At 51.1% G+C, this 27,329-nt stretch overlaps 1 protein-coding gene across 6 annotated transcripts in view; it reads right to left on the bottom strand.

The window, feature by feature from the left end:
* CAPN15 (calpain 15) overlaps window positions 1-27,329 on the bottom strand; it is a 77,989-nt gene that overhangs the window by 17,378 nt on the left and 33,282 nt on the right. For 4 of the 6 annotated variants that reach the window (XM_048494432.1, XM_048494433.1, XM_048494434.1 and 1 more), the window contains one exon: window positions 1,073-2,522. In XM_048494432.1, the coding sequence (XP_048350389.1) occupies window positions 1,073-2,522 (1,450 nt within the window). Of the gene's footprint in view, window positions 1-1,072; window positions 2,523-17,232; window positions 17,245-18,855; window positions 18,903-27,329 lie in introns of those variants that run through there. The other 2 variants (XM_048494438.1, XM_048494436.1) reach the window with 2 other exon arrangements.

Below are 27,329 nucleotides of genomic sequence, written 5' to 3'. Positions count from 1 at the left end.
TATGAAGTGAGGCATCATGATGCCCTGTATGAAGGCAGCCCGCTGGTATGGTGCCACGCTGCCTCTCAAGTCCAAAAGGATTAAGTTCCGTTTACGAGATCAGCTTGATTTGGCTTCCGACTTCAGTCGCTGCAGGCCAGCAAGGAAATCAAACTGCGCTTGGCAATTAATGCCATCAGGCCTGGTTTGTTATTAATGACCCCTAGAGAGTGCCCTTTCCGGCAGGATGCCAAAGGGGGCCAATGTGGGGGCACGGGTTTCCACTAATTACCTGGGGCTAAATCTGGATGCTTTGGCTCAACTCACGCACAGTGATTTTGCCACACAGAACCTGCAGGATCGAGTCCTTCACAGGGGTTAAGTGAAGAGGGGAGGGGGAAGGAAGAGAAATGTCCATTTTGGTCCTGAGGAGACAGAGCTTTCCCCAGAAATGTGGGGAGAGAAGCCCCCACCCCCCACTTGCATTAAGATTTCTGTGGTGAAACAGGCCTGGTTTGATTTGCAGTCTGTACCCCACCCAGCCCTCTCCCAGCCAGGCTCCTGGATCCCCACTCCTGGGCACCACAAGAATGATTTACATAAACAGTTAAGATCATAAAGCAGCAAGAGGCTGTCACATTTCAGTGTCAAATTGGAACATCTGTAAGGGGACCATGGCGACCATTTGTAACCACAGCAATAGGGAATGCTGCTAGCAAGAAGGGCAAACCTTATAGAAACATTCAAAAAGGCAAATCTTTCTTTCCAGCCAGTCTGCCAGCCATTCTCCACAGGAGAGACCAAACGCAGCTTATATGGTTCTCCTCTCCTCCATTATATCCTCACAACAACCCTGGCGGGTAGGTTTGCCTGACGGTGTGCAGCTGGCCCAACGTCACCCAGAAAACTTCCGTGGCAGATCAGCAATTTGAACTGAGGTTTTCCCGATCCAAAACTTTAATAACGGTGCCACACCAGCTCGCTACTACCTGTATGTCTCCTTACACGGCCTTGCAGCAATGTGGACTAGAAACTTGCTTTTTAAACTAAACAAAACAAGGTGACAGCTTAACAGAGAGTGCAGGGAACTCACCTCTTGACAAAAGGAGACGATATTTTCCCAGAGAACCTTGGCTTCCCCCTCATCTGTCTGGCGCCGCTTCTCCACGTGCATGCTCTCCCGGCGCCGGAGCGGCTTGGCCCCCTTGCGTTGTGCCATGTACCTCTGAGGCGTGTGGCAGGCTACACAGTGCTTAGCCTTCAGCTCGTTCAGCAGGGTGCAGGCCGGGCAGGGCCACTGGCTGGGCCTCTCAGGGGCTGCCAGGGGCTGTGGGGGGAAGAGGCGGGCCACTTTGCGGGCCGAGGGAGCTCTGGAGCTGCACACCGGGCAGGCGCCCTTGTCCGAGCCGCACTCGGGGCACTTGGCAGGCAGCTCGTGCTCTTGGAAGCCGTGGAGCTTGGAGGAGCCGCACACTTTGCACTTCTGCGAGGCGGTGGGGTTCTTCAAGGTGCATTTCGAACAGGACCAGGTGGTGAAGTCGGGGCTGGACGGGCCGCAGGGGGTGAAGCGCACGGAGTCCCCTGTCAGGTCGATGATGTCGCTGCCGTTCTGGTTGCTGCAGGCCTCGCACGTGCCGCTCCCCGAGGCGTTCAGGAGGGAGCAGGAGCTGCATTTCCAGTGGGAGGGGCTCACCTCCATCTCTTCCTCCAGGGCGCTCATCCGCTTGGTTGCCAGCAGCTCCTGGAAGTGGATGGCTTTCTGCACAGGTGCGGGTGGGGAGGCAGGCTGGGAGGTCTCGGGCACCGGGGGCTGCAGCTGCGGGGGCACCTCTCGGCGGCTGCGGGGAACCGGGTTGTTTTGGAGGCCAGGAGAGAAAAGGCTGAAGCTTGGCATCTTCTGGCTCTCCTGCTCTGGGGCGGCAGTGCCTGGGTTGGCAACCGGGTGGCTCTCGGGGGTCTCTGCAACGGCACCAGGCTGAGGGGTGGCAGGGGCTATTTGGAAGCCAGCCGGAGCAATGACTTCAGGGACGACCAGCGCCTCTGGAGGGATCTTGGGCAGCGAAAGCTTGCGGGGCCCCCCGCAGGCGGAGCAGGAGTTCGACACGGGGGTGTTGTGGAGGGTGCAGCGCTGGCAGGCCCAGCCATCCTCCAAGGCCACCTCCTCTGGGCTCTTCCCCCCAGAGTCCTCACTGCTGCTTTCCACTTTGGCAATCTCCTCCTTGCATGTCCCCTTGGGCTCCACCAAGATGGTGGGTTTGGGCAGGACCCCGTTGATGATGGGAAGCGGCGAGCCCCCTGGGCCGGGCTCAGGGGTGAAGCCGCATACCTCGCAGGTCTCTTTACCCAGGTAGTTCCGGAAGGTGCAGCGGGCGCAGGGCCATTTCTGCTCCTCCACGCTGAGGCGCAGGATGTGGTTGAGGTCAGGCTTCTGGCGGGGGGCCTCACAGATGGAGCACTGGCGCTGGCCCACGGGGTTCAGGAACGTGCAGCGGGTGCAGGACCATTCCCGCACGGTGGCCATAGAACCAGACGAGTGGGTGTGGCTGCAAGAGAGTAGAAGGCCGTTACTCAACCGGGCAAAAGCGGAGGAAGAGCGGCAGAAGCCACGGCGGGGAAAGTTTCGAGTGCATAACTCTGAGCATGGACAAAGATCCCTTTAAAATGGTTACATGCGTATTGTCCCAGAATCCCATGCAAAAAAAGAGCCTGCTAGCATTACTACCTCTATAGAGCTTCTGAGGGTGGAGTGGGGCTGACGTTTAGCTGGAGCCAAGAGGCAGGGAAATAAGCCTCCAGGAGAAAGTCCTTGGATGTAGGATTCAGAATCCAGGGGCTCTCGTCTGGAAGGGGTCCAGCTGAGCTTCCCAATGTCTCCTGTGTGGGTGGTCCTTGGTCTGTGCTGGTTGTCTTCAGATGAGGAGTCTGCTCCTTCATCTGGCCAGGGTGGGGTACAAGAAGAGTTTGGATTTATATCCCCCCCCCCTTTCTCTCCTGTAAGGAGACTCAAAGGGGCTTACAATCTCCTCTCCTTTCCCCCCCTCACAACAAACACCCTGCTGTGAGATGGGTGGGGCTGAGAGAGCTCCGAAGAACCGTGACTAGCCCAAAGTCACCCGGCTGGCATGTGTAGGAGTGCACAAGCTAATCTGGTTCACCAGATAAGCCTCCACAGCTCAAGTGGCAGAGTGGGGAATCAAGCCCGGTTCTCCAGGTTAGAGTGAACCTGCTCCTAATCACTACACCACGCTGGGGTCCTGACAGCTATACCAGCAGCTGACTTTAGAAAAGGAGAACTTGGAATTACCAAGGCCACAAAAGAAGAACTGGGACTTCTCCCACACTGTCAGCCCCCTGCCTACTCAGCTCAGCAACCTGTACAAGCCGCGGGAACTTTCCGCTTTCAGTTTTAGTACAGTTGCCCGTTGACACCGTCAAAAGAAGCTCTCTGATCTAAAAGAGCGAGCAGAAATGAAAACAGACACTGATTTAAGACCCTCTCAACTGCCTCCGCTCCCTCAGTATTGAAAGATCACTAACGAAACCACACGGGCTGAGGTTCTCAGACGGATAAACTGGAGCTGGAACGCATCCTCTCCCTGTCTAAAGTTCTCCATCTGCAACAGGAAGTGTGTGCAGAAGAAAGAACCTCTGAGACTGCGCAGAAAGCTCAACCTGCGCCCTTCAATGGTCACCACCAGTCCACACACATCACGAATTAAAAACAAACTGCTGTCCTGTGACTTCCCCGCCACATTTCCTGGTGCAGGAAGCGAGGAAACGAGGAACTAAGAATAACACCCCCAAAAAAGCATCCACTGTTTTTAGCTTGGCGTTCCTGAAGATGGGACGATTTCCTGAAAGCCGCAAATGCTCCAAACACTGTGGTTTGTGGTGAGACTTCCTCCCATTTGAGAAAATTGAGATCTATCTTCCTGCAACCTCCCTATTTTAACACTTCCTCCCAGACGACAGAGTCGGATCTGGCAAGCGGGAAAGTTGAAGGCTAAAAACCACACAGTATCAAAGAACATCGACTTCTTGCAACACTGGAATAGGAGAATGGAAGGAGACTCGGTCGAGCCATGATGGCCGCTGAATGAGTTCAGGCCAGTCACTATCCCTTTTCACAGGGATTTTGAGACTCTAAAGAAGGAAAAGCAGGAGGACCTATCATTGCTTAAGAAGAAGAAGAGTCTGGATTTATATCCCCCCTTTCTCTCCTGTAAGGAGACTCGAAGGGGCTTGCAATCTCCTTTCCCTCCCCCACCCCCCGCCCCAGCAAACACCCTGTGAGGTGTGTGGGGCTGAGAGAGCTCTGAAAAACTGCGACTAGTCCAAGGTCACCCAGCTGGCATGTGTTGGAATGCACAAGCTAATATGGTTCGCCAGATAAACCTCCACAGCTCAAGTGGCAGAGCAGGGAATCAAACCCGGTTCTCCAGATCAGAGTGCACCTGCTCTTAACCACTACACCTCGCTGGCTTAAGAGACTGCCAGTGTGTTGCCGTTGTGAAATTGTCATACTGGCCAAGACCAGGGTTCAAATCCCCTGCCGCAAAGCTCAGCGGGCAATCTTCGGCTGGTTACTCTCTCTCTCAGCCTGCATCGCATGACTGTTGTGTTAAGGAACACAGGAAGCCACCTTATACTGAATCAGAGCTTTGGTCTCTCAAAGGAAGTGCTGTCTACTCAGACTGGCAATGGGCTCTCCAGGATCTCTCTCACAAAGCACAACCTGATCTGTTTAACTGGAGTTGCCAGGGATGGAACCTGGGACCTTTGGCATGCAAAGCAGATGCTCTTCAACAGAGCCACGTTCCCTCTGAACTCCTTGGAGGAAGGATGGGATAAAAAGGGGGCCAACAGGTAAAGGAAGCACTGTTACTAAAGGAGCAGCAGTAGTGTAGTGGTTAAGAGCACGTGTACTCTAATCTGGAGGAACCGAGTTTGATTTTCCGCTCTGCCTCTTTGAACTGTGGAGGCTTACCTGGGGAATTCAGATTAGCCTGTGCACTCCAACACATGCCAGCTGGGTGACCTTGAGCTAGTCACAATTCTTTGGAGCTCTCTCAGCCCCACCTTCCTCACAGGGTGTTTGCTGGGGGGTGGGGGAAGGGAAAAGAGTCTCCTATAGGAGAGAAAGCTGGGATATAAATCCAACTCTTCTTCTACTACTACTTTGATCTGGGGGCATTCTAACCCCCTTTTCCAAGTAGCAGCTACCGTGAAGCAGAGAAAGGCTTCAACCCGGCCTATTTACCATGGGAACGAAATGAAACCACATCCAAAGGAAGCTCATTTCTGCGGACTAGAGAAAGATTGTCAATTGCACGCCCCAACTGTTCATTTCTTGGAAGCAGGTTGACAGCCGCTGAGGCAGAGAACGCTGGACGGCTCTTAAATTATACGCTGGTCGCAACAGTGAGTAAAACGATGGATTTTTGGGGTCCTTTTCTGAGTATAGAATCGGAAAGCCGGAGGACAGCCGTGTCAAATTTTAAACAGGGTTAGGAGCTGCCTAGAAACAAAAGAAAAAAGGTGGACGGAACACTGCACAGGATGTCAGAGGAAAGACGGGCTGCTTGCGATGACATACATAGCAGAAAATCATCGCTAGAGGATTCCCAAAAGGGAACCCGGTTGGGGCTAATGAGTCACTAAGGGCCACATCAGAGAGAGGGGGGGAATATCCGATCACGCCAGCCAGCAAGCGAAGCTCATTCGCACATTTTCTGAAGCGTGCAATTAACACAATTTGCATAGAATTCCCATTTACATGGCAGAGGGAAGCCAGCAATCAGCGGACGGCGTTGCATGTGTCCGACAACATTTATATTCAGAAAAGCTCGCCAGCCCCAAATGTGAAAAATCGTGAGTCAGCCCTTAATGAATTGTAGAAGCCGAAGAGATGCTGTGAATTTGGGCTTCTGCTGGCACGGGTGGTCGTGTTTTGAGGAAACGTGTTAGAAAAAGATTGCTTCAGAAACCATGAGGGTGAGAAACTTGCCTGGTAATTTGAATGCAGTTGAGAAGACTATAAAGGCAGCTACAGATTGACCTGTTCCCCAGCATTGTCAGCTTAAAATACAAGCTCAACGCATCAATCCCTTGCGGGTTTTAGGTTCTCAGTATGTTCCTTGTCATCCCACTCATGCCAGTTAGCGTAGAACAGTTTGTTGCATGGAAAAAGGAGACCCACATCTGCCAGTTAGCATGTAACAGTTTGTTGCATGGAAAGAGGAATCTCACATCTGCAGAACCTCCCAGAGAGCAGTGGGGCATACAGTGGGCTTTAAGTTACAGCAAGAAGAGTTTGGTTTTAAACCCCCTTTCTCTCCTGTAAGGAGACTCAAAGGGGCTTACAAACTCCTTTCCCTCCCCCCTCAACGAACAGCCTGTGAGGTGGGTGGGGCTGAGAGAGCTCCGAAGAACTGTGACTAACCCAAGGTCACCCAGCTGGTATGTGTTGGAGTGCACAAGCTAATCAAGTTCACCAGATGAGCTTCCACAGCTCAAAGTGGCAGAGTGGGGAATCCAACCCGGTTCTCCAGATTAGAGTGCACCTGCTCTTAACCACTATACCACGCTGGTTCTCATTTAAGCACGCTAAGCACAAGCACATTTAAGTAACACAATTCTGAACAAAGTATTACTCCACTGCATGACCAAAGAGACAAGTATTAAACTGTTTAAACAACTGGACTCATAGGCATTTTCCAAAAAGGAAGAGCAGGTGTGAAAGGAGAAAAAAAGACCCAGAATCGCAGCAGAAAAATAAAATATGTGATGCACAAATATTATGAGCAAGGCCCAGGAGCTTTTCCACAGAAGCGCCAACTCTACCAATGTTAAGAGCATTCCCAGATGACGCTGGTTTGCAATGCTGCCTTTGCTTCCTGCTGATTTCCAGGTTTCCCCCCATATTAAAACAAACACCGAAGGAGGATTATGGCAGACTGTGCCAAGACCTGAAGTACAAGCAAGTCACCACGGGAGGAACCCTTTCAAAGAGTCTCTCCCATCCCAGGGATGTTGGTGAGCTGGCAGTGACAGCCGTGCCATGAACAGTAAACCCCAGCAGAAGATTTGGTGTGATGTTGAGGAAGTCCTGTGTCTGGAAGGAAGTGAGGGGGAAAGAGAAGCGCAGGGGTGTAAGCAGAAGGAAACGATGTATGGAAAGAGAGATAGTGGACTTGGCCCAGTGGGGCTTTATGCAGCTTCAGAGTTTGCTTACCACTAGGCAACGCCACTGACTCTGACCACTAGGCAACAACCCCCATCCTGGCATCCAGCCTAATGTCTTCTCAGAGTTAAATTTTCAATTTGGTTCATGGAACAATCGTGACGTTTTGCATCCTGCCTCGAAAAAAGCTGCCTTCCAACAGATGAGTGACTTTTGAAAAATGCTAAAAATACCCAGCACGCTTGTTTACTGGCCGTATTCCCACAGGGAGCATTTACCGGTATATTTCATTTATTGTTTTGGCTGGGAAGGGACAGCAAGAAGGCCGAAACCCTACAGGATGTCCCGTTTGTAATCCAAGTGTCTTGTTCCAGCTTTCTCCCTTGGCTTTGGGCAGGAAAAACGCTCTTCGGGCAGAGCGCCAAGTAAATCCTCACTCTTGGACAGAGAAAAGACAGATGTTCTTGGACATCCAGACTGAAGCTGACCTCTGTCCATCTCTAAAACTTCAATCCCAGATTTTAACACAGGCCAGAGCCCCTATAAAAAGAATCGGCTTCTCCTGAAATGCTACACCTTCCCTGCATTTATCTAGTACACAGCACTATGTTGGTTTCCGCTCTGTGGAGGTTTAAAAATTATTCTAAGCTTCTTTTAAAACACATACACACAAGTTTCTAGTCCTTAAGATTCACGAGAGACTGGACAATGTCCACAGAAGTCTCAGCAGGAGATGACAGGGCCCAACATAATCAGAGGTTGGGGTTCCAGTATGCCCCATGCAACGATTCTCTCTTCCTCGTGGCTTCTCGGAGTAGAGCAGAGGTGGAGTAGAGCAGATGGCCCTCCAGATGTTCATTGACTACAATTCCCATCAGCCTCTGCCAGCATGACCAAGTGGCAGGGCTGATGGGAATTGTAGTTCCTGAACATCTGGAGGGCCATAGTTTGAAGACCCCTGGAGTAGAGAAAGATATTTTTAAAATACTTCATTTACATACTGTGCATATACCCCCAATTTTTGCTTTTCATGATTTATTATTTTGGAAGCAGAATTATACACACAATCTTGGCGTTACCTATCAAGATTTTGGCAGTTCCCGCAACAACTTCCCTGCTACCAAATCAGACCATTTGCCTATCAAGGTCGCTCCTGCTATCTCTGACTGCCGGCAGGTCTCCGGGGTCTCTGACTGAGGACTTTTCCCGACACTTATCAGGTGACAAGTGTTGGGAAAAGTCCTCAGTCAGAGACCCCAGAGACCTGCCGGCAGTCAGGGTTTTCTTAACTAGAGCTGCTGGGGGATGAATCTAAGACCATTGCCAGACAAAGAGGCTCTACTTATGAGTTACAGCCTCTCTGTTATACCAAGCGAGGAGAAACAACAGAAAAATAAAAGAAGTTTCTGCAAAGCTCATCCCCGTTTCCCCCTTTTTACCCTTGCACTGAAATCACCTCTTGGATTTTCTGTCCTGGTTAGCCTGTGGTCAAGCACTAAATTCTGCGCAGCTCCTTGGCTGTCGTTCTTCATGATGTGCCGGTGGAGCATCAGGGCCCAAGGGAGCCCGCCTCTTGACTGGAGTGGTCCCTCGAGCATGGGGGACAGCCAGGCCACGAGGAGGGGGGTCACATTATGATGTCACCAAGCTCCTTGGACTCGCCTTGCAAAGCCACACAGGTTGCCCTGCTTCCTGGAGTTGCCTGCTTTTTGATGCCAGCTGAAACCCAGCGCAGGTGCTCAGAGGATCCTGATCTCTCCCAAAACAGGTAAGAGGGAGGATCGCTTCTCTTGTTCCAAAAGGCTGATCTTGCCTTTCTGCAAGGGTACTGATGGTCTGAGAGTCTGACCTAACATCCCAACAATTCAGCTTCCTTCTCAGAGTCCAGAGGACGGAGTAACGTCTCAGGGGGAGGGGGGAGGGACTAGGGTTGGGTTTTGAAATTCCTAGAGGTTTGAGGGCAGGGCCCAGAGGAGGTAGGGTTTGGGGGAGAATAAGGCCCTTGGTGGGCTATCAAATGCCATACAGTCTGCTCTCCAAAGCAGACTTTTCCCCAGGGAACTCATCTTTCTAACTTGAAGATCAGTTGTCAGTCCAGATCACCTGGGGGCTGGCAACCCTAGCCAAAACTGAAAGCGAGCAAGCTATTTTTAAAGAGCTTTCGTTACCAGGTTTTGCCCCAATGCCCGCTGGGCTGGCGCACCTAGAACTCCCAGACGTGGCTAGGGTCTGGCCCCAGACTTAGAAGGTGCCAGGCCTGAAGCTTGCAGACTCCATCCCCCAAATCTTAGGGGTTCTTGGCACCACAATGTTGTGCACTAACACAGGGTACACTTCAAGAAGACTTTGCCCAACTCTTCTATCCCAATTTAAGGCAAATTTTGCCTCCCATTAATGGCCAAAATGATGACAAACAATCTTGAAGAAACACCTCCCCCCTCCCCAATGCAATGCCTCTTGGCCCCGCCAGTTCCAAGTAAACCCTCTGCAGGGGCATTCTACCCCCAAGATGCAATCTCTATCACCTCTTGTTCTGCTGATGATGGATGGGGGGAAAGCTGCACCCCAAGACTGCCAGCACTCCCTCCCTGGGGCTGCCAAAGAAGAAGAGTTGGATTTATATCCGCCCCCCCCCCCCCCCCCCCCGTCTCTCCTATAGGAGACTCCAAGGGGCTGACAAACTCCTTTCCCTTCCCCCCTCACAACAAACACCCTGCGAGGTAGGTGGGGTTGAGAGAGCTCTGAAGAACTGTGACAAGCCCAAGGTCACCCAGCTGGCGTGTGCTGGAGTGCACTGGCTAATCTGGTTCAAGGTTTGAGCCCAGACTTTCCAGTATGTCACTCACAGTTCCAGCCCACAGTAAACCAGGAACAAATATATAAACAAGTTCTTCCCCAGACAGAGGTGGGGCAACATCTGCACCATACCCCATCTGCCACACATGCACAGGGCAGGCTCTGCTTCTCTGCAACCCGCACCGGCATCTGGCAAGGGCTGACAGTGGCCCTTCTGCACGTGTGCAACTGTTGTTGAGAAAGCGCCCGGCCTCAAGACGCTAGCAGCTTGCCGCCCCATGCTAAACGGAACATCTGCCATGGTTCTGAGACAGCTCTGGTGCCAAATTAGAGAGAAAGGGGCCCACCGACGGATTTCTGCTCGCCTTTGGAACTGCTTCCGCTTAGAAGGTGCTGCCGCCTGACCGGCGTGCCGCAGAGGTGCTGGCTGCTGTTGCGCAATGCTCTGAGGGCCTCCAGATTCCTGCACCTGAATGCCTCATGGAGGGGAGATAATTGGAGTGCTGGGCTCAGGGGGGTGGGCAGCTGGGAGGCCGCACCACTGGCAAACGCTGTAAAACCAGAGATCGCAGCAGGAACCGGGAGTGCCGAATGGCTACTTGATGGCAACTGCTGGAGTTCTAAGTAAAAACCTGAGCTGCAAAGCCTTTGCAAAAACAAAAACAACCAAAACAACAACAAAAAAGGCCTCTTTTCCATTGCAAAGACAAAGAGCTCTGGGACCGAGGGTGACCGTCATTACAGAACAGCAATCAAAATCCTCCTCTGCCTTTCCGTCAGTACCCACCTTGCCAATGCATGGCCCAATTGCTATGGTGAGTGAGTCACCCTGGCTACGGCAGGAAGGAAGGAAGCTGGAGAGGATAGAAGAAGAAGAAGAAGAAGAAGAAGAAGAAGAAGAAGAAGAAGAAGAAGAAGAAGAAGGAGGAGGAGGAGGAGGAGGAGGAGGAGGAGGAGGAGGAGGAGGAGGAGGAGGAGGAGGAGGAGGAGGAAGAGGAGGAGGAGGAGGAGGAGGAGGAGGAAGAGGAAGAGGAGGAGGAGAATATTTGGATTTATACCCCCCTTTCCCTCCTGTAAGGAGACTCAAAGGGGCTTACAATCTCCTTTCCCTACCCCCCCCCCCAACGAACACCCTGTTAGAGTGCTGGAATAGGATTTGGGAGACTCAGGTTCCAATCCCCACTCAACCACTGATGCTCAGGGGGTGTCCTTGGGCAAGTCAAACACTCTCAGTCTTGCCTACCTCACAGGGTGTTGAGGGTTGCAAGGATAAAACACAGGAGGGGAGAATAGAATCATTGGGTCCTTGCTGGAGAGAAAAATGTTGAAGAAAAGTTTGGATTTATACCCCCCCTCCACCCTTTCTCTCCCGTAAGGAAACTCAAAGGGGCTTAAAATCTCTTTTCCCTTCCCCACCCCCAACAGACACCCTGTGAGGTGGGTGGGGCTGAGAGAGCTCCGAAGAACTGTGACTAGCCAAAGGTCACTCAGCTGGCATGTGTTGGGAGAGCACAAGCTAATCTGGTGAACCAGATAAGCCTCCACAGCTCAAGTGGCAGAGCAGGGAGTCAAACCTGGTTCTCCAGATTAGAGCGCACCTGCTCTTAACCACCATGCCACTGTTGCTCCAAGAGTCACAGGCACAGCCCACTTCCATAGACAGGGCCCCAAAGCTCATAGGGTTTGCATCAGGGTCTCCCAAGTAAAAGGTCTCAAGCAGCTGACACTGAGTGAGACCTTTGACTTTGGAAAGCAACTGAGGAGCTGCTCGACCTTTCATTCAGCTCTCCTTTCAGCAGCAACCATTAACCTGTCCGCTACTTAACAATGAGATCCCTTTCAAACCAACAGTGTGGCTTTTGCGTCTGAATGGCTGGTGATGTTCCCACATCGCAGAAGGGAGCTGGCCAGTAGCCCCTGTGAGTGCCCATTCAGAACACACTCTGGACAGAACGCCTTTCCACGCATTAAACTATCCACAAACGTCAGCGCAACGGGGGGGAACGATATGGCCTGGAAGGGAACACTGGTGGAGAGACACAAGACTTACAAAATACTCCTGACACACACAGAAGACAAAAGACAAAGAACAAGGAAGAAATCTGTGAAAACAAAGCTTGGAGCCCTGACAAGCACTGCTCTCCCTGCTGAGGCAGGAAAGATACTGGGGATCTAAGATGGATGCCAAGCCCACTAAAGGAAGTGACATCTTTAAGTCCTGCCTCCCTGAGAATGAGTTGGAAACCACCCGTCCATCCAAGATGCCCAAGATCGCCTCCAGGAGAACACCTTTCCACGCATACAACTATCCACAAATGTCAGTGCGGAAACGTGCAAGCGGAAAATATCAACAATCCAGTTTTGAAACTGGGTTGAAGGCCTTGCTCCCCTCTCCCCTGGTAAAGGCCTAACCACCATTTGCAAGCGAGTCCACCCCAATTCCCAGTTTCAGATAAACAAGAAACATGGAGGGAGCTGTCACTGGTACTGAGGAAGGGGCTCTGTTCCTTGGGATGCCTCCCATGTGTTCAAACTGGGCACTGCAGCACCAAACAAGAGTGCAGAAAACCACAGTCAAACCCACACAATACAGTCCCGGCCACAGAACTCAATAGCTGCTGTATCAGCTCAGGTTTAATTTATAAAGTTTCTTGCCCTTATCATGTGCATCAAAACATCTGGGGAACTGATTGAGCTTTAAAAAAAGTCCAATCCAAGGACTCCAAGACCCAAAGCGGAGAAGCTCACTAGCGCCAACACCTCCTTTATGGAAATCAAAACGCTGCAAGTAATGTAAGAGCTTTAACGGGAGGGAGGGCCATCCCGAAAAGGCAAGAAAAGGCTTTTCTGTGCCCAATTTCAACCATCGAAAATGCAGCGTCGTCATCTGCCTTTGAGGCTGGAAGAAAGAAAGGCCGGGGCACAGGGCGTCTGAGGAGATCAAACGGCATCAGACAACCTTCAAGAGCAGGACCCCGCTGAGCACCAGCTCTCCTACCAGGCAGGCCCAACACTTTATCACACCCAAGGCAGAGGAAATGCTAATCACCTTCTCTCTTTCTACTCCAGCGCTTGGGGTTTGGACCCAAGTTTTTTTTTCAAAGAGAGACCTCCCACCTGCTTCCGTTGGCCAATTTTTCATGCTCGCATGCAGGGCTAGATGAGAATTTGCAGGCTTCCTGGCTCTTTGGGGTTTTCCCCTGTTGGAAAAGTGCTTTAGCCCCGATGAGGGGTGGAGGGGGGGAGTTTATCCGTTCAGCTCTGGAAAGGATGCCACTTTAAAGGGAGAGGGTGACGCAAGGCATTCAGCCAGCAAAACGCTTCACTTGCTTGCTTGGAAGTCGGTCCCACGTGCCTACAGATCCGTGCGTTCTGCACTGGCCTCTCCACATCCCCCCTCCTCTGTTGCTCCTTTATGAAACCCTGTGTCCTCCCTTCCTTTCGGGTGCCTGGTTGGTCTGACTCAGGACAAGCTGGCATAAAAATGACATGCACACCCTTTTCCAAACATGCCAGAGCTTCCAAGCAGGGTTTTGGAGCAAGCACCAGGACCTTCCACTCAACGAAGAGCTGATGTCTGGAATCGCTTTGCTCCAGGCCCGGAATATCAAATCCCTGCTTATTGGGAACCGAATGCTATGCTTAATGCCATAGGAGCCCACAAAACAAGTGCTCCGTGATGACATTCTCTATCTTTTGACAGAGGCAATCCCACCTCCCTGCAATTCAGGACACCAGCCCTCCAAGGACAAGCATGAATCATTTGCTTGTGTTGGGGGTGGGGGGAGAGAATGGGAACCGGCTCCATGTCCCCAGGAAGAGCTCAGAGGGAACAGGACTATTTTGAGTAACCATGTCCCTTATTAACCCCGCACAGCCTCCCTCCCTCATCTCCTGCGCCTCCCTCTGTCCCCAGGATCTCTTCGGCCTTGTGCAGGAGTGCGACGGAGCGCAAAATTACCTAGTGCCCAAGAGAGGGGGTGTGCAGAGAGCTGTGGCCCGCTGCCATGCAGCAGCCAGCTGACAGCCTCTGCCTTCCTTCTGGCAGGGGGGGAGGGGAGGAGGCGCGCAGCTGTTACAGGCGCCAGCAAAACCAGGGATGCATGCGTGTATCATCCCTCCACCCACCAGGCAGCAGGAAGCGATTCCTTTCCACCAGCCGAACCTGGCGTGGCTGCACGCTGCTCAGGGGAGGAAGCGGAACAGCGAAAGGCAGTTCGGCGCTGGCTGTCGTAAACCGATTCGCAAATGGCCCGGCGGGGGGGGGGGGGGGGAAATCGGCCATAATGGCATAAGCGGGTCCAGCTCACCTGTTCGGAGGAGGGAAGGCGGCGTCCCCAGCGGGGAAGGAAACCGCAACAGTGTCCTTAATTGCCTGCTCTTGTCAGTTGCTTTGCGGTGCCATTGCACAAGTGCTCAGGCTCTGATAGGCAGCCGACAGTGGGGCTGGAGGAGGCAGAGGAGGTGGGGTGTATGTGGGTGAGGGGAGCTCCTGGGAGAAAAATGCCTGCTTATAGAGAGGTGACTTCCACCACCAATAGGCTTTGGATGTAAAGCAGTGTGCACACAGGCAGACATTTAGAAGAAGAAGCAGAGTTTGGATTTATACCCCACTTTTCTCAGGGAGTCTCAAAGCAGTTTGCAAGCTCCTTTCCTTTCCTCTCTCCATAACAGACACCTTGTGAGGTAGGTGTGCCTGAGAGAGTCCTGAGAGAACTGTGACTAGCCCAAAGTCACCCAGCAGGAACGTAGGAGTGCGGAAATGCATCTGGTTCACCAGGTAAGCCCCTGCCACTTGGGTGGAGGAGTGGGGAATCAAACCTGGTTCTCCAGATGAGAATCCACCTGCTCTTAACCACTATGCCACGCTGGCTCTCTTTAGTAGGTATGACGGTCCAAGATCAACAATGAGCCACATGCAGCACTGTGCAGTGTTTTTCCCACCCCGTTTTTTTCCCATTGCATAGCGCAACAGGCATCAAACCAAGGGTTAGGATCATCTGGGTAAGTCAAGAAGCCTAGCCTGCTGGGCCACAAGCCCCTATGGAGTGGCAATGGGTTAGAAAGGTGCGCTTTATGGGGTAGGGTTTATTTTTACTAGAGCCATCTTAACTTATATTTATTGTATTTTAAATTGATTGTGCTCTATTTGTATTGTACACCGCCCTGAGCCCTCCGGGGGAGGGCGGTTTATAAACCCAACAAATAAATAAATACATAAATAAATACTGTGCATGCGTTGGGAGCAAGGGCTCTATATTTCCTGCCTCTCTTTGCATGCATACCGAGAGGAACAGAGGTGTAGGCAAGGGCATTCAAGAGGGGTAAGAACGCCTCCCCGGCTGCAACGTTCCAAACACTTCTTAGCAGCCCCCCCTGACTCTTACTTATTACAGGTATTCCACCCTGGCACGTGGCTCATTACAGCTATGAAAGGAAAGGAGAGGCTTCAAAGAGCAAAAGACTGAGCCGCTTCAGTGCCCCTGCATGTTCAAAGGGCTGTCACCACCTCCCAGCCTCCCTCAGCATTCTGGACAGCAGCTCCCAGCAGAACGGCTTTGATCTCCACGAAGACCACTAGAGGCTCTGGATACCTTCCAGCCCTTCCCAGGAAACCCTGGGCCACAAACCAGTCTTGCCGTATACAAAGACAGTTTATGGCACCTTGACGAGGGAACTGGCAGCTCCTTGGCAGAACCTCCATGCAAACAGCCCCAACCTGGAAGACCCAAGCTGGTCTCATCTCCTGAGCTCTCAGAAGCTAAGCAGGGTCAGCCCTGGCTAGTATTTGGAAGGGAGCACTGAGGATGTCCAGGGTGTCTTCAGAGAGGAAGGCAACAGCAAACTGCCTCTGTTTACCTCTTGCCTTAAAACCCCTGTAGGATCACTAAGGCAGGTGCCACTTGATGGAGCTGTCCAGCCCTGCAAACAGCAGTATGGAAAACTCCCTGCCAACTGTCTCTGAGCTTAGCAGCAGTTCTGTCACATAACAGTCAATGTCTACAGAACACCAGGAGGGCAAGACCCACCTTGGAAGGGGTGTGTGTTTTAAACTCTGTTCTGGGACCCCTGCAGCAACTCTAACATTAGTTATTTCTGACAGGGTAAAGCCTGCCAGACAAGAAGACACACTCTAGAACGTCCTTACCATCAGAGCTTTTTGAACCAGTTCTGTGCTGAGAAGCCTGGAACAAAATTTACGGAGGTTTCACACATACCCCAATTTGGTGTTTGTTTTTTAAAAAACCAAATTGATGGTTGTGCAAAGCCAATTCTTAACCACGGATCGTACCAGGGCTGGACGAGTTCCGCAGACTTTTTTTTCACCTGCGGGGAGGGGAGAGTGCTCCCGGCTACTCAATATTCAAGAGCAGCTGGCTGCTAAATGAAAGATAGAAGCAGCTGCCTTTGAAGACGGTCCAAAAACGTCAAATGGTACAAAACGCAGTGGCAAAGCTATCAGCTGGTGTGAGTTAGACAGAGCCCATCGCGCCAGCTTCAGAAAAGCCGCCCTGGCCGCCATCTGGTTTTCCAGGCACAAGTGGAAGTGCTGGGTTTTCCCCCCCAGAGTTCTCCTGCATGGACCTGCTAGTCCATCTAAGTTCACCACCGCAAGTCCTTGAAGGGCGATCCTTAACCATGAAAAGCCCTCCCTGCAAAGATTCGACTGCTTCCAAAGAAAACATTTTCAAGAATTGTGTGTGTGTGTGTGTGTGTGTGTGTGTTTGCATGTGTGTGTTTGTCGCTTGCTTCAGGCTATGGCTGTCTGCTGAACCAGTTTTATGGTTTTATTCGTTTACTGCGTTGGAACTAGACTGCTGAGTTTACTCTGCATTCTTCCTGCTGCAATTCTGACTCTGCCATGTTTATTCAGATGATGGGTTTACTGCTTTTTTAATGCATTTTAATGTTGACAGAGGAGCGGCAAAGGAATCACCTCAATCCTTACATAAATCAGACGGAAGAAGAGCGTGGGATTATACCATCTCCTCCAAACTCTCGTGGTCTCTTCCAACTCTTTGATTCTAAGGAGCGACACAACAAACCCCTATTCCTGGCTGACAATCTCTACAGAGAATTTCTGCATACCAGGCAGAGAAAATGAAGCAAAGACCAAAGAAAGGAGGTTCATCTCCTCCCTGCCCCCTCCCCCCAGATGTCCACAGGCTCAACAAGGATGGGGGCTCCTGGCCTTGAGCATTTGTGATCTTTTCCTGCGTCTTCTAGGAATTGCATAATACCCTGTATCAGCTAGTAGCTTACAAACCACCTACCAGAGATTCTTGAGTTCTTGAGCGACAGATACCATCGCCACGTAAAGCCATATGACCAAATGAACCTGGGTAGACAAAGGTTCACATCATTTATGCCGTGATTATTTAATCAATTTAGTTTCAGGGAGGTCAGTTAGAATCTACATTCCACAAAAGAGGGGGGGGGGTGAGTGAATGGTTTTTATTGCTCTTTCACACACACACACACACACACACACACACACACACACACACACACACACACACACACACACACACACACACACACACACGAAGTAAGAGAGCAACAAAAACTGGGCCAAGGGGGTGACTAATCTGCTTCCAACGTTCTTGCGCACGCAAGCTTGAGAACGGGCATCATGACCCAGGTGGTTTCCCTGTTCACGTCTACGAACTCCTGCCAAGAGCTGTAGCCCTATTAGCTGGGGGACAGGTTTTACATCCCAGCTCCAGAGGAAATGAGCTCGGATGCTCCAGGAAAATCCGACTTAAGCTCGCAAGGTCAGAAAACAACCTGTCTGCAGAGAAGCGCTGGACCAAGGTGGTCCACAGCTGGACGGAGGTGGCCCACAGCTGTCCTGCACAAGTTATTCATTCCTTTCGCTATGGGCTTTTTAACTTCCCTGGCGTCAAATCTGAAAGAGCCTGTAAAACAAATAACCTTCCCTCCTCCTTCCAAAGCCATTTCCTAACCTGGCTTACGCACAGCTTCTAGGTGTCAAACTCGCGGCCCTGCAGATGTTATGGACTACAGTTCCCACAATCCCCTGCCAGCATCATGCTAGCAGGGGATAATGGGAACTGTAGTCCATAACATCTGCAGGGCCGCAAGTTTGACACCCTATTCCCTCCCAGTTGCCCACACATTGTCCCTTCATAGCAGCTCCTGGAATAGCTCAGTTATCAGATACCGGTACTTTTAACAGCCAGTGTGAGGGCACCAATGCAGAAATACAGCAATCCTATCCCTTTGGCCAAAGGATACTAAACGGCCCCGCCAAGCAAGGAGAAATGGAAATGCGGTTGGGGTTGGGGTTGGGAAATCAGGACCAAAATGAGGGCAAAGAAAGCGGATCTGCATCCCTTTACACCACTTGTCCCATGAAAGTTCTTCGCAGAGAAAAGACCCAAAACAGCCCTCCAGCTCTGGTTATTCTGGCGTTCCATACGAAGAAGTCCCCCAATTCTACTAACTAACAGCCCCTGGTGGGCATTCATTTGCTTTCTGTCCCCCTCCATTACCGCTAGATCCCTCCCTGGTGCACGAACTTGCAGCTATCTTCTGCGCTCGCCATTTGACACGGAGGCCTCCTTGGCCACTCAACCTGTTCTAATTCTCTCCCAACGACCATTAACCACAGAATTTCCTTCACTCCCTCCCTGCGTCCCTGGAGAGAGACAAGGTCAGCAATGCAGTGGCCATAAAGATTAGAGGCAGGAAAAAAACTCGGGTCCCCGGAACGGCATCTTGCAAACAAATCCCCTTGGCCGTCTAGGCACAAGCCTGTGCATGTGCTCAGGGGCAGGAGGGCAGAGCTGAGCTGCACACGGCCCAGCTGAAGGGTGACCGATGAAAGGGAGCCCCGTGTTCAGCTAGCAAGAGATTTAATGCTACGTGGATACCTCAGCAAAGTGCAATGCCATCCAGTTCAACCACCACAGCAGCTCTTTTCTCCAGGTGAATGTTTCAAGATTAGCCTCTGAGCCTCGAGAGAAGGTGTCGTTCTGGGAGATCTCCAGACGCTCCCTGGAAGTTGGCAATCCTAATGAACTTCCTGTAAGAAATCACATTAGCTAGGGGGAAGGAGGGGGGAAACTTATATCTACCTGCAGCCCGGTGCCTCTTGTCCTAGCCACAGTGGTTCCTACACTCATTCTTCTCTGCGCGCCTTTCACAGAGGAAGGCAAAACCCATTAACAGCTTCCCCCTTATCTCCCGTGCTCAACTAAAACCGAGCTCCTTTTGCCTTTTGTGGGGAGATTCTCTTCCAGCTCGTCCTTATCAGCTCGGTCGCCTTGCTTGCGGAACAGTTGTCAGCCCCGTTCCCTGAAGAACAGTTCAGCCCCAAATATGATTATTTTTTAAGAGGGTAATTTCGTCCAGCAAGCACACAGTTGTAAGTGCAGCCTCTTGTGCACCGTAGCCTTTAGTCTGCAGGGTGTATTCCTGTGCCACAAGCTGGAATTTGTTCACGAGGGGAAGGAGGCTGGCCGACGCTCGGGGATTGATTCTCTCCCAAATGAGCAGAGGGGAGATTGGAAGACTCCCTGGTTGGGCACCCTCTGTTGCCACAACCACAGAACCATAGAGCTGGAAGAGGCCATACAAGCCATCTAGCCCCCCGTTCAATGCAGGAGTAGCTTCAAGCATCTTTGACAAGTGTTCGTCCAGCCGTTGCTTGAAGACTGCTTGAAGACTGCCAGTGAGGGGGAGCTTAAGGGGTCTGAATTTGGGCTTTGCAATGAACAGTGCCAAGAATGAAGACTTGCTCAAGTGGGAAGTCTTCAAACTCCATGCTGCTCACGGGAGGGGGGGGGGAGGAGGAAGGGAGGTCATGTGGCGGAGAATATCCCAGGTGCGTTCTCAACAGAGAGACAGGATTCTAAATGTGCCTTTTTATTTCCTTTCCCTGTTACTCTATCGGGCATGGGAGAGGGGCTGGCTTCAGCAGATTCCTTTGAAAAATCTACTTAACTGATGCGCGCACAAGCAACAGAACAGAGCTGCTAAACAGGGCACAGAGCAGGATTGAGTAAGAGCCCGGCTTATGGATCATAGCTTCCCTAATCCGTTTTCAGAAATCTTGGGTTCCAGGAAGGGGCGAAGTCCTCAGCCCTCCCTTGGGCAAAGGAACTCCAGCTACTTGAGGGGGGGGGGGGAAGTAAAAGCAACATTGTCCGTTGCTAACAAATGCCCAATTTGTTAGCTGACTGAGGGCCAGGCCATGCAAATCTAAACAACGCACATTCCGTGCTGGTTCTTTTTCTTCTGCGTCCACTTAAACAAAGCTTGGTTGTTGCTTTCTGTAAGCACGAGAGGATCCATAAATGATGAAGGTTTCCTATTCAAGCAAACCAAGGCCCTGGGGTACAAGCCACAATAAAATGCCGACTGCACACAAAATAGATTCATAATTCAAGGCTTCAAAAAGCAATACATACTATTTACCTTATTTTGCTTTTTTTCATACACACTTTTCTCCCCAGTGAGACCCCAATGTGGCTGCTAACCCGTTGTCTGACCCCTTTTTGTCCCGACCCTTCCTCCAAAGGAGCAGAATGTGCGGCCTGCCCCCTGCGTTGCACCTTCACAACAACCCTGTGAGGTAGGTTAGCCTTGAGAGAGTGACTGGCCAAAGGCGCCCAGGGCAGACGGATTCGAACATGACTCGGCTCAGCTTTTAGCGCAACGCTCTAACCCAAAGGTGTCCAAACTGGCCATGCTGGCAAGGGCTGATGGGAATCGTAGTCCATGAACATCTGGGGTGCCAGAGTTGGACAACCCTGCTCCAACCGACGGTTGCCTCTTCTGAGCACAGTCACTGTTCTATGCTAGCCAAGCAATCAATCTGCATACAGGAAGGACAGCACGTTCGCTTAGAATTAATTTCCATCACCTTTGGTGGCAAGAGGCCAATTAACACAGCAGCTTTTCTAGCGGGACCACACAGGTCACGGCAGCAGGCGCCACTGGTCAGAGCGTGGCTGACCGAGAGCTGCGTTCTCTTTCCTGTGCAGCCAGCAGCAGCGGCTCAGCCCGCTCTTCTTCCCTTCCCCCCCTCTCTCTCTGGGGTCAGGGAGATGCTGCCCTTCAACGCCATGTAAACACTCAGCTTGGCCTCTTGCTCGAGGAACACTGGACGGGGGCACTGAAGCCATGCCCAGGTGTGCTCAACGTGATGCTTGCTTGCAAAGACAAAGGTCCATGAAGCAGAAGACACAGCAGTTCCAGAACACCAGGCTCCGTTTCTCTTTGCTCTTTTCAAAGCAGGCTGAACGGAAGGAGGGGGGGAGACATTAATTTCACCGGCGTGGGTGGGCAGGATGAGGCCGGGAGGCATCACAGCTGGCCTGCCTCCACCAGCTGCAAACACGACGCGAATATTGCAATGCAGAGATGGTGATGGGAGCCATGCCGATATTTTTAAAGCAAACTCCGGGGTTTGCCCCCCACCCTGTGTAGAAACGTTACACAACTGAAGCCTGGAGGTTGTGGAGCCTAAGGAACAGAGACAGCTTGCTGGACAAAGGCCAAGGCACCCGGCAACCAAATAACAATGCACCAGCTCCCCCCCAAAATCTACTGCTCCTACCTAGGAGTGTCATTCTAGCTCCAAAGAAATTGATGCACGTTGAACTGAAACAGGCGCCTGGTATACAATGCCACAGCCACCTCCTCTCGGTCTCCCCTATTTGATTAACTTTTTTTTGAAAAAATTGCCCTCGTTTCCAGGAAGCTCAAGAGAGCTGCCGTGCTTCTTCCTTCCTCTTTTACTCACGACAACCCTCTGAGGTAGGCTCAGCTGAAGGATAGGGCAACTGGCCCCGAGTCACTGAGTGAGGTTCCTGGCAGAGTGAGGATCCGAACACGTATCACACAGATCCTCCAGTCGCTGCGAAACGCTTCCTTTCTCCCATCGCAAAGGTGCCAGAGTTGAGGACCATTGGAGGACAACACCATCTCTAACACAGCCCATGCATCACAGTGGTTAGAACGTTGGGACAAGGGTCTGGAAGATCTGGGTTCAAATCCCTTCTCTGTCATGGAAGCCCTCTGGGCAGCCTTGGGCCAATTGCTCTCTGTCAGCCTAACCTGTTGGAAGTGAAGGACTTTGTTACGCTGTTTCCTGCCTCAACCTACAGAGGGGGGCTTTTTTACTAGAGAGCTAGTGGCTAGATAGGGACCTAGGGATTTGACACCTTTACTCTATCATGCTGGTTCTATCCCTTTGATGTTAGACTGATACTCTCAGGGACTTCCTTCCTTCCGGCTTCTTCCTCGACCCCTTCTCACCCACTTCTTCCTACCATGCCTAGAGAGAGGATGGATGCTCCTCGCATCCATCTCCATCCAGCTAGATTAAGATAGCATAGTGACTCTATCTACCTACCTTTCTATCCAGAATGGAGTTCACTAATAAATACTCTTTTTATTAGATAAGAAACTATAACTGACTCCGACTTTCTTTTGTGTAAGCTTGCCGCACATTGGGATTCATCACGCACACGCACGCACACGAGGTAAGGGCTTCTGCTGTGTTCTAGCCACCCGTGCCGCTCTGCTAACTACGATAAAGAGATAATCTCCAACTACCAGGAGCTCTTATCCCAACATAACCAACCTCACACGGTTGTTACAGCAAAGGTGCAGCTGAGGAGGAAAGAGCAATAACACAAGCTACCTTGGGTCTCGTACGAATATCTAAATAAATGAATGAACAAGACAAACTCCTCTCCTTCCCCAGGCCACAGATGCTTAGAAATGGCGAAGAAGAGTTTTATCTGAAGTATGACACAGCGCGTAACAGACTTCTCTCTGTGACACACCTCCGAAGATGTCAGCCATAGATGCAGGCAAGACGTTAGGAACAAGATCCACCAGACCACGACCACATAGCCTGGAAAACCCACCAGAACCAGTTATTTGATGTCGTTCAGGAGACTCCAGACAGAGGCATGCATGCCAACCGTTGCCCGCCATGGCCTGCTCAAAACAGAGCTTTGCTTTTGGCATAACAGGGGGTCTTGCAGATAATTCTGCAAAGCGCCCTTCGATGTACATGATGGATATTCACAGCCCCCTCCCGCCCCCATCCAAGTATCCACAAGCTTTTGGGCACTTAAATTTATTCCTCAGGTCTTCCTGCAAAGGGCAGCCCAACTGTTCTTGGACCCAGTGCTGAAAAATAACACGATGCACCTCTGAATTTGTTGTGTGCCAGTAAAGAGAGGGGGCAGAGGGGGAAGACAATGGTTCCCCTCAGCCTAGGAGCCTGCAGAAGTTGCACAGAGATCTGATATTGCGGGAGAGCGGGGAGCTGGGAGTAAAAGACTCCAAATCAGACAGCTTTGGAAACGTCACCCGGAAACATCACCGTTTGCTTCCAATGTGAATTCTTAGAGACGCAAGCATGGGTTGAAAGAACCCTGCAGGCAGAAGTAAACTGCTCACAGTTCCGAGGAAGTGATGAGACGGAGCTCTCTCCCTCGCAAAAAAGAGAAACTTTTTTCCCCAAAAACTTTCTGTCTTTGGAGGACCCTTTTCTGCAGAAAGTCAGTTGCCAAGAAACAGCTCCAAAGACACCAGAGGCCCAGTATCTTGCAAGGGCTGCTGAGCACATTCTACAGCACACACGCACACACGCACACACACACACACTTCATTGGAGGCACAGAGTGGGCATCATCATCGCCTGGCTTGAAGCTAAGAGTGTGATCCGATGCACACTCACCGATGCCCTGCTGACTACAGATGGCCACAGTAAACACAGCCCGGCCCAGATCTGCAAAGCTATTTATCCTCCAGCAGACATTCTTCCCAATAAAGCCACTTGACATGCCTCTCCGAAGGCAGGAAAGGAAGGTCTCCTCCACTCCTCCACAGTGTCTCAGCGAGAGCTCGCAACCTGACCGTTGCCAAGCGGGCAGGCCCAAGAGAGGGCAACGACAGGGAAACCTGTCTGAAGAGCTCGGCTGGCGAAAGGGAGCGTACTGGGAGAGGAAGCTTGTCAGTAGGAGGACCCGAGGCTACGAAGAATTTCTGAACCGGGTCTGGCAACTGACAGGTAACCGATGCAGTCTATACAGCCCTGGAGCTGTGTGTTCTGAGAAGTTGACGCCACCCAGACTTCAAAAGCCCGGACAGCGGATTACTGCAGCCCATGCACGATCTACAGGCAGCGCTTCAACTGTGAGGGGTCCAGGGGCCCTGAACAAACCACAGTCAAACTGTGCACTCGCTATAGCCTTCCCCCTGAAAAAGGAGCCAGTGTTGTGTAGTGGTTAGAGAGGAGTGTCCCCCTGCTCACATCTTTTTGAGCCTGCGGGTAACTTTGGAATTTTGACTAAGGGTGGTGGGCACAACCACAAAATGGCTACTACAGGAGGTGGAGCCAACCACAGTATGTGAGGGGGTAAGGTTAGGCATGACTGTAATAGTAACTCTTCAACATTCCTGGCTGAAGATCTGTTTAAGAAGAGGAAGAAGAGTTTGGATTTATATCCCCCCCTTTTCTCTCCTGTAAGGAGATTCAAAGGGTCTTACAATCTCCTTTCCCTTCCCCCCCAACACAAAAAACACCCTGTGAGGTAGGTGGGGTTGAGAGTTGTGACTAGTCCAAGGTCACCCAGCTGGCATGTGTTGGAGTGCACAAGCTAATCCGATTCATCAGATAAGCCTCCACAGCTCAAGTGGCAGAGCAGGGAATGAAGCCCAGTTCTCCAGATTAGAGTGCACCTGCTCTTAACCACTACACCACTGCTGCTCCATAAATAAAGGCATAAGTAAATATATCTAAAGGGACAGATATAGAATTCAACAAGATCTCTTCCATAACCTGGGATTTTGAGCACTGGCCTTTAGACCAGAGCAGATCCACTCCACAATGTTATTTCTTGCGTTCCTCATCTCCTGAGACTACAGGGGGAAACCCAGTGACCCTTGGCAAAAGCAGAGACCCTGGAGACCTCCCTATCTGCTCCTGCCTAAGTGAGCATGAACAAGGTCATGTCTGGCAGGCGAGAGTTCAGGATACCAGCCAGAAGCCGTGGAGATTTGGGACCAATCCAAGAGAGGCAAGGCAGCAAATGCAGGGCGGCTGTAGGGAGAGCAAAATCGCCCACTCTACTTGGACCTCTCAGACCGTGGGCAGGAAGGAAATTATTTAAGGCAACCAGGAGGCTGCTTCCGCTGTAATGCAGAAGACGCAGGTCAGAAATATGTCATCCTTCGTGGAGCAAACCAGGCCGTTTGCAATCCAATTAATGGCTGTGCCCACGGACAGCAGAGCAGCCGGGCGCCCCAGGCTGTATAATTGTGTAACTGAACAGGAAAAATTAAGCTGTGTGTTTTAATCAGATGCAGAATGTCCACACTAATGAACTCTGCATGGCCCGACTGCATTTGAATCCATCTATCCATCCATCTAGCTAGCCTTTTATATGTATTCATACACAGGTAGAGAGAGCTCAACATCCTTTTTTCTCTCATTACTAACGCAAACAGACTTGACCTTTGCTTTAATGCACAAGAGGAGAGGCTGCTGGCACAGATCAAAGGCAAAAAGAGCAGTAATGAACATTTAACATATGCTTCTCGACCTTCCGGTACGTCTCAGTTGCTCAGCCTGCAGTCTTCAAGATTCTCAAGTGGGGGGAGGTCCCCCCATAGGCACACGCGGCAAAAATGGGAGATGCACTTCGTTGCTTGCGAAGAGGAGATGGCAGAGACAGTGAAGGGGTTTCTTCAAACACCAGAACAACCTTTAGCCCCGCCTTAAAGCTCGCCCTCCAGGGATACTCACAGTGACGGTAAGAATCTCGAGCACTACTTCAGTTCTATCGCACCGTAATCCCCACTGCTCAAGTGATGGGTCTGCTGTGGCTAGAGTGGTCACGCGGTAGCTTCCCGCTATCCTAGTTCAGCACCACAGGAGCACAGAAAGAGTCCCTGGAGAAGGAAAAAAGGGAGACATCCCCCCACCCCGTTCTCCTGGGACACCCAAAACCTGGAAACAAAAGCCAAGAAAATGCCACAGCATTTTGGGGTTCCTAAAGCAGTCTCATGTCAAGCTGTGTGTACCTGCGGGAGTGTTATCGCACAAAGTACGCAATTATCTTTCTAGAAGATTTTGACAACCACGATTACACTTTGGAGGGGGAAATACAGGAGTGTGAATAACTTTATTTATTTAGGCCCCAAGCCAAGTTGCTTGGTCACCATTTAAGGCCCCTTGGGTGATATATTTTGACCCTGGGCTTCGACTTGTCAACTTTTGAAGGGCACCAAAAAGTCTGCTTTCGACACTGGCCTCAGTCTCAGATCTGGGCAGGGGGAAATGAATGGCAGGAGAGCCACCCAGAGATGCTAACCTGAAGTCCTCAAATCACCCCAATCATACTACCAGGAGCTCCACTTCCGACCCATCATACACAGTCCAGCCACCTTTTCGCATCATTGAGGGAAGGAAACCGCCGTGCTGGTTTTCTTCACATTTAGCACATCAAAAACCAGAAGCGTTACTCAGTGCCGCTTGGGCGTGGGGTATGTCAAACTCAATTCCGATCATCTCTCTATCCCTGCGTTTGTCCAACTCTTTGCAGGGAGAGGCAGGAGCCATGTGCCAATTACGGCGCATCCCCAGAGATTTGCAAAATCCCCTTGCGCACGCTTGCGTTGTGGTTGGCTTTTGCACAGATGTGGACGAATTCACTCAAGTATTCAGAAGTTGGGGGGGAGGAGAAAGAAGACAACCCCCCCCCCCCCACAGAGTCAATTACATTCACTGAGTTGGAGCACATTCAGGGCTTTGTGCCATTTAAAACAAATAGATTACAAAGCCAGACAAGGGTGGGATACAATTTACTGGGGGAAAATAAAGCCCTGGGCAAAAGCATCTTTGCAGAAGCCAGAGATGTGGCCACGTGTGTGGCGGAGCAGCTCCAAGGCAGATGACTAAATCTTTAGGAGGATAAACCAAAAAACAAAACAAAATCGCACACATTTTCCCTCTTTCCAACAGAGCATTCCATCTGACCTCTTTCCCTGTAGCACTTAGACTGGGGTGAGAAAGACTTCTGAGAACTGTCGTTTTCCTTTTCAACAAAAAGGTGTTCTAGTCCTTATGGAGGAAGCAAGTTGATAGCTGAGAAGTTCAGACCCAAAACAGGGAACGAAGCCGAAGCCTTTTCCAGCACCAGTTTTAAAATGTACATATGCCGAAAATTTCTAAAGCAGTTGCATGTTTTTTCCCCATTGTTTACGTATATCAGTTTCAGAACAATCATGCAACCTGCCCCCTGCCAAACCGATTAGCCAAAAAACATACAAATGAGTACGGTCATTGCTCTCTCAAGGTCAATCTTGCCAGCTCTGGCTG

This window comes from Sphaerodactylus townsendi, linkage group LG04 (genome assembly GCF_021028975.2).
Source record: "Sphaerodactylus townsendi isolate TG3544 linkage group LG04, MPM_Stown_v2.3, whole genome shotgun sequence".
Lineage (NCBI taxonomy): Eukaryota > Metazoa > Chordata > Lepidosauria > Squamata > Sphaerodactylidae > Sphaerodactylus > Sphaerodactylus townsendi.
This window is presented reverse-complemented; position numbering and strand designations above follow the sequence as displayed.